Raw genomic sequence first — 18208 nt, forward strand, 5'->3', positions numbered from 1 at the left:
GAGTAGAAACAAATATCGAAAATTGTATTCTCTATTTTATTGAAACTTGCCAATAACCCTGGCTTGCTTACCAATTCCAACTGTGTTTAATGTAACAGTATCTAAAAGTGAAAATTATTATGAAATAAAATGGTATATTTAATCAGCAACATTATTTATATAATATGATCTGTTGTTCATAAATATAATTGAGTCAACAACCACAATTTCTCATTTCTACTCGTTTATAACGGGTGACCAAATACCAATGATAGTTTTTCCAATTGTTAAGTTTCAACAATTCTCAATGTTACCAACGACATCATCTTCTTCTTCATTGGCGCGATAACCGCTTACGCGATTTTGGCCGAGTTTAACAAAGTGCACTAGTCGTTTCTTTCTCGTGCTAACCGGCGCCAGTTGGAAACACCAAGTAAATCCAAGTTCTTCTCCACATGATCTTTCCAACGCAGAGAAGGCCTTGCTCTTCCCCTGCTACCACCAGTTGGACCGCATCGAATACTTTCAGAGCCGCAGCGTTTGTATCCATTCGAACGACATTACCAGCCAACGTAGCCGCTGGATCTTTATTCGCTGCGCTATGTCTAGGTCGTCGTAAAGCTCATACAGCTCATCGTTCTATCGTCTGCGATATTCGCCAACGTGCAAAGCTGAAAAAATCTTGCGCAGAATCTTTCTCTCAAACTCTCCAAGCGTCGCTTCATCGGATGTTGTCATCATCCACGCTTCTGCGCCATACGTTAGGACGGGCATGATGAGAGCCTTGCAGAGTGTTAGTTTTGTTCTTCGATAGAGGACTTTGCTGCTCAGTTGCCTACTTAGTGCAAAGTAGCACTTGTTGGCAAGAGAGATTCTACGTTGGATTTCCAGGCTGACACTATTATCGGTGTTAATGCTGGTTCCCAAATAAACGAAGTCTCTTACAACCTCGAAATCATAACTGTCAACAGTGACGTGGGTGCCGATATGCGAGTGCGCCGACTGTTTGTTTGATGGCAGGAGGTACTTCGTTGTCAAAATATTTTGTAAGGTTTGTCCTTATTTCACACTTTCCAAACGACGCGAAATTAACGAAAAACATTATTTAAATTCCTGTAAAAAAATCACATTCTCGAACGAGGCCCATTTTTCAGCAATCAAAATTGCTGTTACTGCAGCGAGTGCATTTCACAAACGTGCGACCAAGCATAAATGCACCCATAAAAATAGACGTCTGGTGCGGTTTATGACATGACAGCATCATCGGCCCCTTTCTTTCGAAATTAAGAAGGAAATGCTGTTTCTGTCAATGGTCCTCAGTATAGGGCGATGTTAACTGACTTTCTGACACCAGAGTTCGACAGCAGCTATATTTCTAAGCTGTGGTTTCAACAAAACGGCACTAAATGTCATATAAGTAACGCAAAGGAGATATTTGACGACAGGGTCATCTCACGGCGAGCGCTCATAAATTGATCGCCACAATTAAAAAAAATAATAATTGTGCGTACACTCCTGTTAGGTGTTTGGTCGAGCTTCTCCTCCTATTTGTGGTTGTGCGTCTTGATGTTTTTCTATAATTGGAGGAAGCTACAGTTTTAAGCCGACTCCGAATGGCAAATGGTTTTTTATGAGCAGATTTTTCATGGCAGAAATACACTCGGAGGTTTGCCATTGTCTGCCGAGGGGCGACCGCTATTAGAAAATACTCTTTCTATAATTTTCCTGTTTCCTGCACGGAGATTCAAAGCTACGTATTCCCGAACGGTAGTCAACACCAACCCATTCGGCTACGGCGGCCGCCACAATTATGTGATTATTTTCTATGGGGCTATGTGAATTCCTTAGTCTAACGCTAACAATAATTTTGGACATTCCAACATTCGAACCGCTATTGCCCGAATAATAACTTCAAAATAAAACCAGAATTGATTTCATATCTACACCGTTACTGTTTTATTAAAATTTACTTCCTATCGTTCTTGTATGGTCACCCTATATAAATGTTCTTATTCAAATTATTCAATGAATCTGCATACTGCGTACTTAAAAATTGACGCGGAAACTTTCATATTCTACCGACTCGTCAAATGAACACTTTTTTGCGTACAGTTAAACAAGCCAATGATGCACAACGCCGAAGGTCTTTGTGTCCAAATTTACGGAAGAATGAAAATGCTTGATTTACAAGCCATAAATATTCAACAATTTAAAAACGTAAACAATTGTGACTATAAATTATAGCAACGCAACCCAAAACTCATCATAAGCACGTCTGCTTTGGTAAAATAAGATTAAAGTAAAGAAAGCTAAGCCTAATAAATACGTAAACGTGGTGAAAAAACAGTTTCCCTCCACCGCGCGTTGCTGCACTAAGTTTCAAATCTATTCAGATATTTAAGACAATACTTGATAGCGATTTAGATCAGTCGGAAATATGAGATTGTACTGAGCGAAAATTATTGTTGTTGGACTTTTCAATTCCGGCGAAAGAGAAAGCTAATATGACTGCCGTGCGATGGGAATGCGCGTGGTGGTACAGCATAGTTTTGGTGTTTCTGCTGGTGCGACATGTAAGTGTGTAACTAAAAATATGAAATAGACTAAAATATCTAAATTAAAAAAAAAAAATCAATGTAATTGACAAAACACATAAAAAACAACACCACTTACCTCTCATAATGTTCTCAAATTCAGTCTGCCGCTTTGAATGTCACCACCGAGGAACCTTACTTTCTTGATGAGAAAAACAATCAAGGTGAGAGGGCACTTACAACGCGTTTTTATACCTCCGGCGATGTGGATGAAACCTTTTGGCTGAAGCATCTGGGTGACGATTTCAAGAATGCCATACTCTTGCAGGTGGATGGGGAAGAGCGGAGCAATGGCGAAAATGGGTCCGCTTATAAAACACAAGAAGAATCCAGGAACAATCCAGTGCGAGAAAATGAAGTTCAATTGTCCGAAACTTATGATGAAACACTTGAAGAAAACAATAAAAAGAAAGTGAAAGGGGATAACAATAAGGCACGAAAGTCGCGCCGAAGGCCGAGCCCCGAACAAAATATTGAGAAACCTGAAAGGTCAAAGAATGCCACAAAAATGGAAATGGGCCAAAACGCGCAAAATGCCACTTCAGATCAATTTTATAGTAGTAACGACCAGAGGAGTTACGAAGAAGCGCTAAAAAATATGCAATACCAAGAAAAACTGGAAAAGTATACGCGAGATCAAAATATCAATCTAAAAAACACACCGGATAACAGCAACGTAGCCATTAAAACCAATAATGCATTAGATAATAGTACGTTGACAATTGAGGGGACGCCTGTGGTGGTAAGTTTGCCCGAGTCGAGCAAATTATTGGAATTGGAAACTAATGATACACCGGTTGTGCTACCATCAATGATTTATCATAGTGACCATACACATATGGCGGACCAGGGCAGACAATATACAGACAATACACACACACAAACACAAGCAAACACACGAACAGAAATAGGCACACTTACAATGCAACATGAACCTGTAGAGGGAAAGACGCACTTGGACGAACGGGTAACCAGTACACAATACACTCAACGTTCATATGCACCCATGACGTACGAACATCAGCAACACTACCAACAACACGCACAACATACTCAAAATCAAGAGCACACCCAACAACACTTCCAACACACACAAAATCAACAACCACCACAACACCTACAACATACCGATTTTCACCAACAAGAACAGGCACAATATCCAGTGCAAATGCAAAACACACAATACCAACAAGCTCAATTATATGATCAGCCAATACAGCAGCAACAGCAACAACATCAAAACCAGGAATACTCATCGCCATACGTTTCTCCGAACTATTATAATAGCATCTCGGCTTCGCACCATAATCAGGGTGACTATCCAGCCGCCATCAGTGAGGTTCCGATACATCAGCCCAACACGCTGGAGGACAACAACATTGATAAATTCAGTTATATGCTTTCTAAGCGATCGCCTGCGCTAGAAGCAGCAGCCCCTCGTGCTGAAAATGGCGTACCGCAAGCACAGCCGGATTCAATTAATCCGGAATATAATCGAGTGAGCCTTTCAAATCGGGAGCTGTACCAAGAGGGCTTGTGATGGTGCAATAGTAAAGAATTAAGCTATTTATTGTAGTACTTTTTTAAGTTTTTAAGACTGAGCAAATAAGAGAATTAAATAAAACACTGAATTATGCAATAAAAATGTGCATTAGCTAAAAATATGCGAGTAGTTCTGAAAAAAGAAAGCTAAGACTAAATTAACACTAAACGCTTGTGGTCAGCATATGGCTGCGTAGACAGCCCGATATGCCTATCCTGTCTTAAGGATGACGACACTGCAGAGCATTTTCTCTTTAGCTGTCTGGCGTTTTCCAGAATCAGACTTAGGATATTGGGTTGCGATATACTGAGTATGGATAAAGTTCATACTCTTAAGATTCATCAATGAATCCAAGAGATTTGTGAAAGAGTGACCTCAAACTAATTTATTCGGTTGCGTGTTATGCATAAAACATAGGCACATTTTGACGGACGAATCGCTTCGTTAGTATACAGATTAAAAATTTGTATTAAATATGAGTCCTAAAAAGTATATTTGTTTGACGAGTGCTCAAAAGAAAAAGCAAATAATTATGGATGATGAAGAACCATCAATGGTACCAGCAGTTAACATCAGCGGTGTGAGTTTTTCTGATTATGTTCAAGTGGATGAAGTTGTTGCTGTCTCAGGATCACTAACCGATGGCGAAATGTTATCTGCGACAGATACGAATGAAAAGAGCAACGATGAAGATGAAGACGATACATCAGAACCTTTGGCAGAGGTGTCAGTTAAGGTGGCAAAAGTCTCAGTCGATAACTTACAAAACTTTTGCCTACAAAAGGAAACTGATGAAACTGCATATCAGGCACTTTTTCTCCTTAAAAAGTATTGAAAAGTCTGAGCAGCAGCAATGTGCTTCGAAGCAAACATGTATAAATGAATTCTTTTCAAAGATTAATTAATTCACATTATGGATATGTAAAACATTAGCAGTTAAATAAAAACACTTAATAATTTGAGGTTTTATTTATTTTCTCTCAAAAATTTCGAGCCATTTAATATTTCAAACACTCGATAATTCGTAATGTTTTAAGAGTCCCTCGAATGTTGACTGTATTGCGTACGAGAGTCGACTGTATTACGTTTTGTTAAAAACTTTGTGAAATTTTTACAGAAACTTTCCACTTTGATGGCGCAAGAGCTCTTGAGTGATATGCACGGTTTAAAAACGATTATGGGCAAAAACTATAAGCAATGCGAGTCTATTAAATCTATGAAATGCAGCCAGTGTGTTAAAATTGTTAGTGCAATATTTTATATTTCTCTAATAAATAATAATAATAATAATAAATCTATGAAAATTGTATTCTAAAGTTAATAGTTATAATCAAGGCGCATTCATTAAAGATGGTGGCACTAGACCAACAACAATGTTTTGTATATTTTATTTCACGGCAAAGTATTGGCAAAGTAGAAAACAAAGAATGAACTCGCCTTGTTTCATTCTGGCTGACAGCGCAATGGACGCAGCTCAAGAAAAAAAACTAGTCCGCTGATTTACCGATACCACCTTTAATAGATTTGCGTTGGTTATAATTGTTAAATATTGCCATGAAACTCAGGGAACTGTATTGAGCAAATGCAAAAGAATTATTAGAATACACAGTCCTGCGAGGGTGAGTTTCTAGAATGGCTGTACTTGTTTCTTGTAGTTTTTTATGCGCTGAAAACGAATCTGACCTTCAAAATGCTCCATCACGTCAGGATTTTTGGTAAATGAAGCCTAAAAGGTCAAAAAATGGCCATTTTAGCCATTTTTGATAATTTTTTTTGAGATAGAAATTTTTTTTTTTCAATTTTCGACGAAAAGGTCGCATAGTAGAACTCTTTAGCTTTAAAACCCATTTTTTTAAATTATTGTACGATTTTTTAAAAAAAAGTTATGACATTTTGAAATTAACAGTTTCAGTTACGTATACGTTGGGTATAACGTCTATTGGCGTAACTGAAACTGTTAATTTCAAAATGTCATAACTTTTTTTTTAAAAATCGTACAATAATTTAAAAAAATGGGTTTTAAAGCTAAAGAGTTGTACTATGCGACCTTTTCGTCGAAAATTGAAAAAAAAAAATTTCTATCCCAAAAAAAATTATCAAAAATGGCTAAAATGGCCATTTTTTGACCTTTTAGGCTTCATTTACCAAAAATCCTGACGTGATGGAGCATTTTGAAGGTCAGATTCGTTTTCAGCGCATAAAAAACTACAAGAAACAAGTACAGCCATTCTAGAAACTGAAAAAAGTTAAATTTCGCAGGCCTGTGATATCAGTGGCATTTAAAAGCTGATTTTTTAGCTATTATCTTTTTAAACTGTTGCTTTAAACAGCTGACGCACATTTCGAGTTTTATTTCACTGTCAAACATCTTCAGTTTGGTCTATAATTTAACCATGAATCGGCTTACAAACGAACAACGCTTGCAAATCATTGAATTTTATTATAAAAATGCGAGTTTTGTTAAGAAAGTTTAAGATCCACTTGTGTTCAGCGACGAAGCTCATTTTTGGATCAATGGGTGCGTAAATAAGCAGAATTGTCGATTTTGGAGTAAAGATCAGCCAGAAGAATTGCAAGAGCTACCAATGTATCCAGAAAAGGTCACAGTTTGGTGCAGTTTATGGGCTGGAGGTATCATTGGACCGTACCTCTTCAAAGATGCTGCGAATCGTAACGTAACTGTGAATGGTGAGCGCTACCGTGAAATGATATCCAACTTTTTTTTGCCCAAAATGCAAGAGCTTCACTTGCGTGACATGTGGTTTCAGCAAGACGGTGCCACATGCCACACAGCACGCGTAACAGTGGACTTGTTGAGAGGCGAGTTCGGTGACCATTTTATTTCACGTTCGGGACCTGTCAATTGGCCACCCAGATTGTGCGATATAAAGCCTTTAGTTTATTTTTTGTGTGGCTATGTTTAAGCTAATGTCTATTCAAACAAGCCTGCTTCAATCAACGCATTGGAAGACAACATTAAAGCATTTATATGTGAGATACCGGCCGAGGCATTGGAAAGAGTATGCCAAAATTGGACTAAGCGGATGGACCAGACGCGCAGTCGCGGTCAACATTTGCATGAAATAATCTTCAAACATTGAATTATATGGACTGTACTATCGATTTAAATAAAAGTTTCATGCATTTTTTTGAATTTTACGTGTGTTTTTTTAAAAAACTTTCCTATAGCTCTTAAAAAATCATGGTCTTACAAGCGCATCGAAGGATTTCTAAGCCAGAAGTGCTTGCCGAATGCCATTTTGGGTGTGAGAATGACACCAAGGTATTTATATTCTGTCACCAATTTAATTTCTTCACCTTGGTACCACCATTTTTCTGCCTGGGAAAGTCGTCCACCGCTTTTAAAGACCATCATACCCGATTTATTTGGGTTTACTTCCATATTCCATTCAGCGCAGTATTTCTCCAGGTTATTAATCATGGATTGCATGACCTTAGGGTTATTCGTATATTCATGCCCTCAACCAATAGTCTAACTTCCAAATAGTCGTGCACATCATTTAGGTATAAAGTGAATAATTATGGCGACAACAGACTTCCAGACAGATTTCCAAATAGTCGGATGCTTTTCCCGTCCGAACCGCAGATCTAGTATTCCCGTATATATTTTCTATCAGTTTCGTTATTTTTTCAAATATTCCCATCTGTCGAAGTTACAGGTATTTATATTTCAAAAATAGTATGACATAGTAAAAGTTAAACCCATTTAAGTAGGTCGGAAACCAAACCACGCATAATTTTACTAAAAATAAAAGTTTTAATTAGGAAGAAAGTTCATCCATCTATGTATAATATCTTTACATGTAATCATCAAACATAAAAAAATGAATAATTGGCGCGCACACTTCTGTTAGGTATTCGACCGCACTGCGCCTCCGTGCCTCTTGATGTTGTTCAACAAATGGAGGGGCCTACAGTTTTAAGCCGACTCCGAACGGCAAATGGTTTTTTATGAGCAGATTTTTCATGGCAGAAATACACTCGGAGGTTTGCCATTGTCTGCTGAGGGGTGACCGCTATTGGAAAAAACTTGTTCTATCATTTTGCTGTTTCATGCACGAAAATTCGAATCTACGCATTCCCGAATGGTAATCGCGCACCAATCCATTTGGCTACGGCGGCCGCTAAACATACAACTTGAAAATTGAAGTACAATATTGAAGGATTGGTGTCACAAATGTTGCTCACAAATTTTCTTTGACAACCCACAAAGTTCGCCGATGAACCCATATGCATTCTAACTCTCTTCGTATACGAGCGCATTTGGCGGAAGCTAAGCCATCGTTGGTGCTGAGCGACAAACGCTATTGCAACGTTAACGAAATCACCTCTTTCCCTTTCGCATTGATAGCGATCTATTGCCAGTGATATAGAAAGAACGTACCGCTGGCAAATTAACCACCACTTCCATCCAGTTATCGCGTGCCACACAACTAATATCCGATAAACTATAAGTTCTTTTCGATCGCATTACTCGTATTTCTTGTATAAATCACGTACAGCAAACTGAGCGCACTTCTCATATATAAAAGCTTCAATTATATCACCGGTACAAGTAGTATTACGACACACTGCAGTGAACAGTCCATCGGCATAAACAGATCAAAGAGGTCATACAATGAACTGTTTCCTATTCACACTTTTCATCGTTGCCGCACCGGTACGTGAGCAAAAACTACAAACACACACGCCTCAATAAAAATATAAAGAATCGAAAAAAAAATGAAATGATGAAAATGAGTGCACACACACATATAAATATTCGACATTCATGCGTGAACTATTGGTAATAATCGTATTTGTTTTTCTATTTTCTTATAAAGCTTACGTCGGCATCGTATGGCTCAGCTCCCAATGGTGGTGCGTCCTATATATCCGCTGCTTCATCCAGCGGTCTCGACGAACTAGTGCAAGCTGCTGCCGGTGGAGCTCATCAGTCTGGGGGATCCATCACACCTGCCAATGCTGAAATTCCAATTTCACACGCCGAAGCTTCGCGGCTTACCCAGGTGCAAGCTCAATTGCATGCGCTTAACAACAACCCCGTCTACCGTAATTTGAAGAACTCTGATGCCATTGCAGAATCTTTGGCTGAGTCCAGTTTGGCCTCGAACATTCGTCAGGGTAAAATCAACATTGTTGCACCAAATGTAGTCGATCAGGGCGTTTATCGTTCCCTTTTGGTGCCTTATGGCCAAAACAATCATCAAGTGATCGCCACTCAGCCCTTGCCACCAATCATTGTCAACCAGCCAGCGCTGCCTCCCACTCAAATTGGTGGTGGACCAGCCGCTGTTGTTAAAGCCGCTCCAGTCATCTACAAGATCAAACCATCGGTGATCTATCAACAAGAAGTAATCAACAAGGTGCCCACACCACTTAGCTTGAACCCAGTTTACGTAAAAGTTTACAAACCAGGCAAGAAGGTCGATGCTCCACTTGTACCCGGTGTACAGCAAACTTATAATGGTGGCTCATCATACTCGGCACCTGCTCCATCTTATGAATCTGCACCAGCACCAGCTGCCTCTGCATCTTCCTATGGCGGTGAGGCATCATATGGTGGTGATAGCTCTTATGACGCTCCTCCAGCTGCATCTTATAACGCCGCGCCTGCGCCTAGCAGCGGCTACGGAAGCGCTCCATCAGCAGGCTATTAAATCTAGCGTAAGGCAACATAAGCGTTGCTTGGTATTCTTTTCAGTCAACATTTTTTTTTACATGTTTTATATGTCCTATTCGACAATGAAAGAATAAAAACCAAATTTTCTTAGAAGAGCTTTTGTTTTTTTACCTACGTTAACCTTTTTGCAATCAAAACGAAGGCTTTGGCATGTGATCCATGGCGGGTATATACTCGAAACAAAGTTCAAAGTAAACTGAGTGTTAAATTGGTGAGATCGTGTGACGTCTAATTCGTACGCCATAAATAAAGAAATATTCAAAAATAAGTCAACGGCAGAGTGAATTGATATTCAATATTTAATTTTTGCTGTGAATTTAAAGAAAGTGTGAATTATCGAATTCATAATACGAGTAGACTTAATTCGCTGTCTCTGTGTGGGATGCGGCTGCCAAATCTAAACCTAACTCAAGATGTATATGTCTAATGCCAACACGGTTTTTTAATAGAAAGTCGAACAAGCTTATTTTTTGGGGAAGTATTTTCTTTCTTTTTATTTAGATTTTTCTACTTTTTGTATGTATGTGTATGTATAATTGGCGCTTACATCCTTTATTGGGCGTTTTGTCGAGCTCCTTCTCCTATTTGTAGTGTGCGTCTTGATGTTGCTCTTCAAATGGAGGGACCTACAGTTTCATGCAATCTCCGAATGGCAGATAGTTTTTTTTATAAGCAGCTTTTTCAACGCAGAAATACACTCGGAGGTTTGCCATTGCCTACCGATTTTATATCATTTGGTATTTCATGCTCCACCGGGCACAAGTGGGTTGCGAACCCTGGTCCTCCCGAATGATAGTCATGTGCAACGCATTCTGCTATGACGACAGCCATTTTTTACTCTCTTCAATTTTTGACAAGCACCTGCTTAGCACAAATATCGTTATAAAGAAAATAAATAAATAAAAGGCTCAATGCCGCCAGCAAAAAATAAAATAAAAAATAATAGCTATTCTTAAATATCCTGGTTTAAGCGCATATTTTATACATAAACATATATGGATATACCAAATAGCCAATCTAGTCTGTATTTTTACGTTGAATCGTTTTTGTTTCAATCTCTCAGTTCCGGGACAGATTGAATCGTTGTTTTCCTTTCGACGAGTCTGAGGTAACCCTTGAAAACAAAAAAAATGGCGCGTACACTTCTGTTAGGTGTTTGGCCGAGCTCCTCCTCCTATTTGTGGCGTGCGTCTTGATGTTTTTCTACAATTGGAGGAACCACCTACAGTTTTAAGCCGACTCCGAAAGGCAAATGGTTTTTTGATGAGTTAACCCTTGGAAACTAAAAATTTCTCGAAACCAAAAAATTAACCTTACTTGATTTCCAAAGGCGTCTGAATATTATCAGTTATTCATTTTTTTAACTAAAAATTGGCACCAAATCACGTATTATCGTCATCCGATCTGAAAATGAAGGAACAATTTTATATGTTAAATCATTTGTCAATTTCTCCGCACAGTCTTCTCCTGATATCGAAATCTCTTCAAATCAGTGGTATGGGGATCTCGTTGATATTATTTAACTACATTTAGTAACTACCCGTTTCTAGAAGTCTCGAGGTGAGTTCATCCACTTAGCTTAGTGTAACAGAGAAGAGAAAAGTTAACAATTATTCCATAAGTTCCAAAAATTTTTAATACACGCTGCTGACTAACGTAGACTATTCTGTAAACAAATACGTCTCCTACATGTAAGTCTATTTTGTCTGACTGATGCGTGAGTATCCTTTTAAAAGGTACCCAATTTTGTCAAGGCAAAGATTGTACTAAATGGTCCTGGTACACCTACAAAAATGCAATAAAAAGCATGTCGTCAGTTCATTAACCATTTGAGTCACCTGTGTGAACTAAAAAATAAAATTTTGAGCTACCTTTACCTCTACCTTTTAGGGAATTATTTGATTTCAACGCGGCCATAAAAGCAATAGTTAGATGAGAAAAGGGCACTATTTACAGTGTCGCGTCAAAGTAAATTTCATTTATGTATGAGTGGTGACAAAAAATCCTAAACAGAAGATAGAAGACAATCGACGGCTTGTTATCTGATTCTGACTGCGTGCGAACAAATAGAGGTAGAGGCAGCGGTAAGAACATTTTTTCTGACAGACAATGGCAAAAATATTGAGTATATAATTATAATTTTCAATGCCATGCTATAGAAAACTGAATTTAAATTTAAAATGTGCCCAAGTATTACGCGTCAACGCGTGGTAAACACGGCAGAATAATATAAACTACTTTATTACACCAATTATGCGACTCGTGACTAACTCTGGTGTCGTACACATAGAAACTAACATTTAATCACAACCCAGGCTCGTGATGTTTATGTTTGATCCGCCTATCTTTACACGACCTCGGCTGGTGATATTTACGTTTGGCCCGACGATCTATCTACGTGCCTGGCTCATTATATTCATGTTTGGACCAAAATTTTCATCACGAGTCAGACTCGTTAAAGCACGACAAGGGTTAAAACCAGAATAAGGTTTTTAAAATGCAAAATATTAAAAATTAAATAAACTTAAATTATAATAATGATTGTTATAAAGCAGAATGTCTTTAAAATAAAATAATTTTAGATTAAATAAAACTGTTATAGTACCATCTTATTGAAACAAATGATCACTAATTCGAGTCGGAACAATTTGTTTCGGTCAAGAGGGAGTACATAGCACTGCACTGACATTTTTCAACTAATGTTTTTGGAAACTTCGAAAAATAAACCATTTTTCTGACAGCTAAATTTTTCACGAATAGAACTCATAACCATAGAACAATACTCAAGTGAACTAAATTTGCTGATATTAATAGAGTTGCAACATCATTCAGCGAATTGTGAAAAAGTACAACCGCAAACTTCATATTTTGCGGATGATGGCTCACTGATCTAAATAGAATTTGATCGGGGACCTCATCAATAGCTTCAGTAACTTACCATACTTCACATGACTGTTGTATGGCTTCAGTGGCCTCGTGAAACTGAAGGATAATAGATTACCAGGTTTGGCTATACGAAGCAAACTTGCGAAAGTAACTTGGCTAGCACGTCACAAGGGATGCGACAGCAGAATTATGCCCGCTCATTTCACACGTATTCATACACTCTTCCAATTAGATGTTGTTCAGACGGCGACGAAATGAAATGAATAATGGCTACGTAGCTACGATGAAGCGACGCTTGAAGTGTTTGAGAGAAAGATTCTGCGGAAGATTTTGGTACGGAAAAGGCGGTACCAGCTGGTGGTAGTAGAGGAAGAGGAAGGCCTTCTCTGCGTTAGAAAGATCAGGTGGAGAAGGATTTGGCTGCACTTGGTGTGTCCAATTGGCGCCGATTAGCACGAGAGAAACGACTGGCGCGCTTCGTTAAACTCGGCCAAAATCGCGTAAGCGGTTATCGCGTCAATTAAGAAGAAGAGATTTTGTTCGTGTATCACCAACATAATCTTAGTTTTTTCGTAAGCAAGCCACTGTCATAACCCCATTTACGTCAGCAAATCAGCGGATTCCATCAAAATCGCTGAGATTTGGTTAACGGTCGGGTGTTGGTTACATCTTCATTCTATACTATACATCGTACGTGAAACACTGGAGGATCTTCTTTGCTATTGTCCGGATCTCTGGATAACTAGACTATAGCTGGGTGCTCTCAGTTTTGAAAGACTAGAATCTATGCATCAACTGGAGCTTGAGCAACTCCTAAAATTCGCGAGGAGTGCGCGCATCTTGGGACAGAATGTTAACCCTGGGAAACCGCTGTTCGAGAGTCTCGAACAACTGTCTGGCTTAAATATCAACATCCTAAAAAGGTTCTTAAACCGCACAGACTGGATATAGTCATGCCGTAAATAACTGGTAAACAAGTTGGTAACGAGGATGTGGCAACAAAATGGTGCGGAAGCGCTAGTTGGATTCTGGATGAATCACCACTCTAACCAACTAACGCGCATTTTGAGTGATGCGTATTTTCGCTAAAAAAAGGACTCAGATTTGGTATCCCTATAGACCAAAATGGTCTCTGCGTAGTTTCGGTCACCCAGTATAACCTAACCTAACGTGAAACCGGCGTTACACTGAACACATTTACATGCTAAATATTGTAGCAGCCCAAACTATTTATTCCGAATCGAATCCGATATTCTCAAACTATGATACATAGGGGAATCCCAAATGACATCCACTACTTGCCCTCTTAAACCTACTCATCTAATGCCTCTTTCCCTTGATCACTTGACCAGCTCATTCTTATATAGTTTGCAAAAGATGACACCAGATTGCTTATTTTTTTACTGAATATGCACTAAAATCGTAACTTGTGCTTGGAGCAAGTAATAATCGAATAAGAATATTCCAATAAATTACATTCGATAACTTTGTTTTTCTCTGCATACATGAGCTTCGTTCCTTATTCTGAGTAAATCATGTGTTTGGAGTCTATTTAGTTGTGTATGAAGAGATTTTAGGGTACGAAAATATCAGAAAAGAATGCAGCGAGGCAGTAAGTGTCGGAAAAGTATACAACAATAGGTGGACAACTCTTGCGTGGAAGGAATGAATTTGCACCTAGGAAATGCATGTATGTAAACGTATTTCACCTATGTAGTATCTATGTAACATATCATATGTCTGGCATGTGAGTAATCTGTTACGAAAATCTTTATTTAGCGACTTGTATCCTGAAATAAGAAATTCACGGATGGCTCCAGGACCGAGGTTGGCTCCGGCTCTGGGGTCTACGTGGAATCCAGCAGGACAAAACTGCACTTTGCTCTTGGAATGCATGCATCTGTGTTTCAAGCGGAGGTGTATGCAGTTCAAGAAGCGATGAACTTTGTTGTGGAAAACCGATGGAGAGGCAGATTTATATGTGCCTGCAGCGACAGCCAAGCTGCGCTCATGCCCTTAGACAGCCCCCCAACCACATCAGGGGTAGTCGAGTCCTGTAAATCTAGGCTGAACTATGTCGGTAGACGTAACAGCCTGATGCTAACATGGGTCCCGGGACACGTGGGTATCGTGGGAAACGAGACCTGTGACTTCTTAGCTAAGATGGGCGCTAAGGCCAACTTCTTTGGCGGAGAGCCCGTTTTTCCACTCCCTTCTGCGGCCATCAAAGCCACGGTTAGCAAATGGGTTACTACAACCCACATCAAGCTTGGCAAGCTGAGAGAGGCTGCAGATGGACGAAACTGATGTTACCTGTCATGTCCAAACGACTGTCGCAAACCCTTCTGTCATTAAGCAGAGGGGACTGTAGGCGGCTGGTTGGACTGATATCGGGCCACTTTGTATGGGCAAAGCACATGGAAAGGGAGGGCATCTCAGACAGTGCACTCTGCCCAGCATGTGGAGAGGAGGATGAGACGGCGGACCATTTTCTGTGCGTCTGTCCCGCCTTCGCTCGAATCAGGCTTGAGGTCTTTGGCACTGATGTATTAAGAAGCGACCACCTTGGCTCCTTGGCACCACGAGATCTACTCAGATTTCTTCGGAGATCGGGTAGTTTTAAAGAATATTAAAAGGGAATCCAGGTGTAGTACAATGGACTTAATTAATGTCTGAGTGCTGCACTTGCTAGTAGTCCCGACTAAAAAACAAAAAAATATTACACGGAAATGAATATTTCCTCCATAATCTCATATCCGCCAAGGTGGGAGCCGGGTTTGCGAGAGCTGCCGGCTGAAGTGAGCCAATCAGCTAATGTGCTAGAATATCAATACCGAATGATATCACTGCGATAAGCATGTCGAATGAATATCAACAACACAAAATCGCGACAATAATTTTGAAAAGACTACATAGCGTCGGTTGGCGCGCTGAACTGCCGCACAAATGTCACGTAATTGAATGTGCAGTACGCTATAATGTCACCAAAGCATATTTAAACAAATCATGCTGACCAATTGGCCACAGTCAGCTAACGGTGCTCTTGCCTTGAGAACACAAAAACATAACACAACAAGAGATATTCAACGCAAGGCGTGAACAAGTTCCGCAAGTCATAGCAACATCATCCCCCAGTACACGACTAGCGACATAATGAACCGCTTTCAACACCTGCTTTACGTGTGGTCCATCGCATTGATTGTACGTACCGCACCCAATTACGCACACCATATGAAGATTTTCGAAATCGAATCAATTTATGTCAACTTGCTAACATTTTCTCCCATTCTTTTTTTCTCCAAATACAGGCGTGCAGCACCACAGCCTATGCTTCGTATGGATCACAAGGACTATCTGGTGGTTATGGTGGTGGTGGCGGCGGTGGCGGCGGTGGTGGCAGTGGCGGTAGTGGCGGCAGTGGCGGCATTGGTGGCATTGGCGCCATTGGCGGCAGTGGCGGCAGTGGCAGCAGTGGTGATACGCTCAGTGGCATCATCCAAGGCATCGGCGGATCGGGTGCTATTGAAGGTGATGGGAATGGTGTACCATCTCCCTGCGGTAAAGTCCATCCTTCCCAAAACATCCCTTACTCCTTAGGACAACGTGCCAGTGTCAGCTCATCTATTACGTATCCACAAAACAAGGGTGAAATACTTATCCATCGTCCTGCCGCTATTATCGTGAAACGACCACCTACTAAAGTCTTGGTCAATCATCCCCCACTAGTTGTGAAACCTGCACCAGTTGTCTTGCACAAACCTCCAGCAGTAGTGTTGCGCAAGGTCTACGTTAAGCATCACCCACGTCCAGTTAAGGTGGAGCCTGTCTATGTGAACGTTGTCAAACCACCAGCAGAAAAATATTTCGTTAACGAGAAGCAACAAGCTGCTTATAATAGCGGTTACGGTGGCGCAGCTGGTGCCAGTGGTGCTGCAAATAACGCGAACGCCGAAGCTGAAGCCGCTGGATACCAGCTGTTGCAGGGATCTGGATTGTCTGCTTTGACTAATATTGCTACTTCAGGGAAAAACGGGTATGAAAGCGCCGCTGGTGGTGGTGCGCAAGGTGGATACAGCGGTGGTGGCTCCGCTCAGGGTGGCTATGCTCCATCAGCTTCACCATACTAAGATTTCTACTTGATAGAAATTTTGCTCTTAAACAATTTACCTCTGACTTAGGGTAAAGAACTAAGCCATTGGGAAATCAATCTAACTACAGATTGAAAGGTTATGAACCTAAAACTTTTAAAACTAAAAAACATATACTACACCAAAGAGTGTCAATAAAACTTTTTTATAAAAAACTGAATATTTCTATATTAGCTCATATAATTTGATTGGAATTATTTGTTAAAGGAAATGAGTTTAGGCGATTTTATAGTGACATGCCATACTACTCTAGCAAGAATTTTAAGTTACATGTGGACACATGGACTGATTATAATCATTCAACACTTTTCGTAAAGAAATTACAAAAAGAGTGTTTGATAATGTAATCACATTTGCTCAATGAGTTACAATCGATTCTGTATAATTATCCACTGGTTAGGTTAGGTAGAAGTTATCAGCAGCACTTAATCAACTTCAAATAGGCATTTTGAATCACTGTCATACCCTAATTCTCATATTCTCTCAATCCCGTCTGAAGTCTTTGTTACCCTCTCGTATAAGTTCCCGATACAGTATTTTCAAAAGTATTTCCGCCTGAGTACCACGATGTGCAGAATACAGAGGTGTGTCCAACATCAGAACGTTTACCGACTCTCAGTAATTTTGAAGGAATCAGCTGCTTTGCTGAAGTAATCGGGGTCATGGCAGCGGCCTGTTTACGAAAAAACTGAAATTGTGTTGGCGAAATATGAACAAAATAAACGCAACCATCGCTCAAGTTACTTCGACGCCGCCTGAACAACGACTCATTGAATGGGTGCGTGAGTACGTGTGAAATGAACCAGCAGAATCCTGCAGCTGAATCCCCGATGGCTTGGCAGCCGAAGGTATTCTCACAATTTTGCTTCGGATGGCCAAATCTTGTAATCCATCATCTTTGACTGAGTGCTAATTCATCTTCTATCTCATCACAGCTACTCATGAACAATTCGATCTCCACGTCCCTAGGCATTGTCTTTCGCCCCTAAGTTTACCAAACTAAGGGTACCCTTAAATATTCCTGCTATATGTGAGTTTGGTTGAAAGATGTCCGGACTAAGGGGTTTCTAAAATATCACTGAAAATTCAGCAATCTAACAGGTCTTAGTTTTTATTACGATCGTTTTATATGAATTATATTTTACGTTGCCTTTAACTGTTCTGAGTTTTCTGGCAGTAGAAGCAGTAGTTATAACTTGAAAGAGACTTTTCACACTTTTGGGCATCACGAAGGCGATTAAGTTATAAGGGCTGGTCCCTAAAATGCATCCATGTCTAAATCTTACACTAGTCCAACCTCATTCCAGCCTGATTAGGAATACAAGGTTTTTGGAGAGAAAATTAGCGGCTTAAG

General features: G+C 39.9%; 3 protein-coding genes across 3 annotated transcripts; all 3 read left to right on the forward strand.

Annotated features, from left to right (window-relative positions):
- Positions 1-2265: 2265 nt before the first annotated feature.
- Positions 2266-4237, forward strand: LOC128856333 (putative cyclin-dependent serine/threonine-protein kinase DDB_G0272797/DDB_G0274007). Its single transcript, XM_054091630.1, has 2 exons — positions 2266-2552; positions 2677-4237. Exons 1-2 carry the CDS (start codon positions 2484-2486, stop codon positions 4111-4113), a joined length of 1506 nt encoding a protein of 501 aa, XP_053947605.1. The 5' UTR covers positions 2266-2483; the 3' UTR covers positions 4114-4237.
- A 4441-nt stretch (positions 4238-8678) lies between these two features.
- Positions 8679-9913, forward strand: LOC128856334 (chorion protein S36). The gene is made up of 2 exons (XM_054091631.1): positions 8679-8797; positions 8961-9913. Exons 1-2 carry the CDS (start codon positions 8756-8758, stop codon positions 9795-9797), a joined length of 879 nt encoding a protein of 292 aa, XP_053947606.1. The 5' UTR covers positions 8679-8755; the 3' UTR covers positions 9798-9913.
- A 5801-nt stretch (positions 9914-15714) lies between these two features.
- Positions 15715-17014, forward strand: LOC128856335 (chorion protein S38). The gene is made up of 2 exons (XM_054091633.1): positions 15715-15907; positions 16015-17014. The coding sequence occupies exons 1-2, from the start codon at positions 15860-15862 to the stop codon at positions 16831-16833; spliced, it is 867 nt and encodes a 288-aa protein (XP_053947608.1). The 5' UTR covers positions 15715-15859; the 3' UTR covers positions 16834-17014.
- The last annotated feature ends 1194 nt before the right edge of the window (positions 17015-18208 follow it).

This window comes from Anastrepha ludens, chromosome 3 (genome assembly GCF_028408465.1).
Source record: "Anastrepha ludens isolate Willacy chromosome 3, idAnaLude1.1, whole genome shotgun sequence".
In the NCBI taxonomy this organism is placed as follows: Eukaryota; Metazoa; Arthropoda; class Insecta; order Diptera; family Tephritidae; genus Anastrepha; species Anastrepha ludens.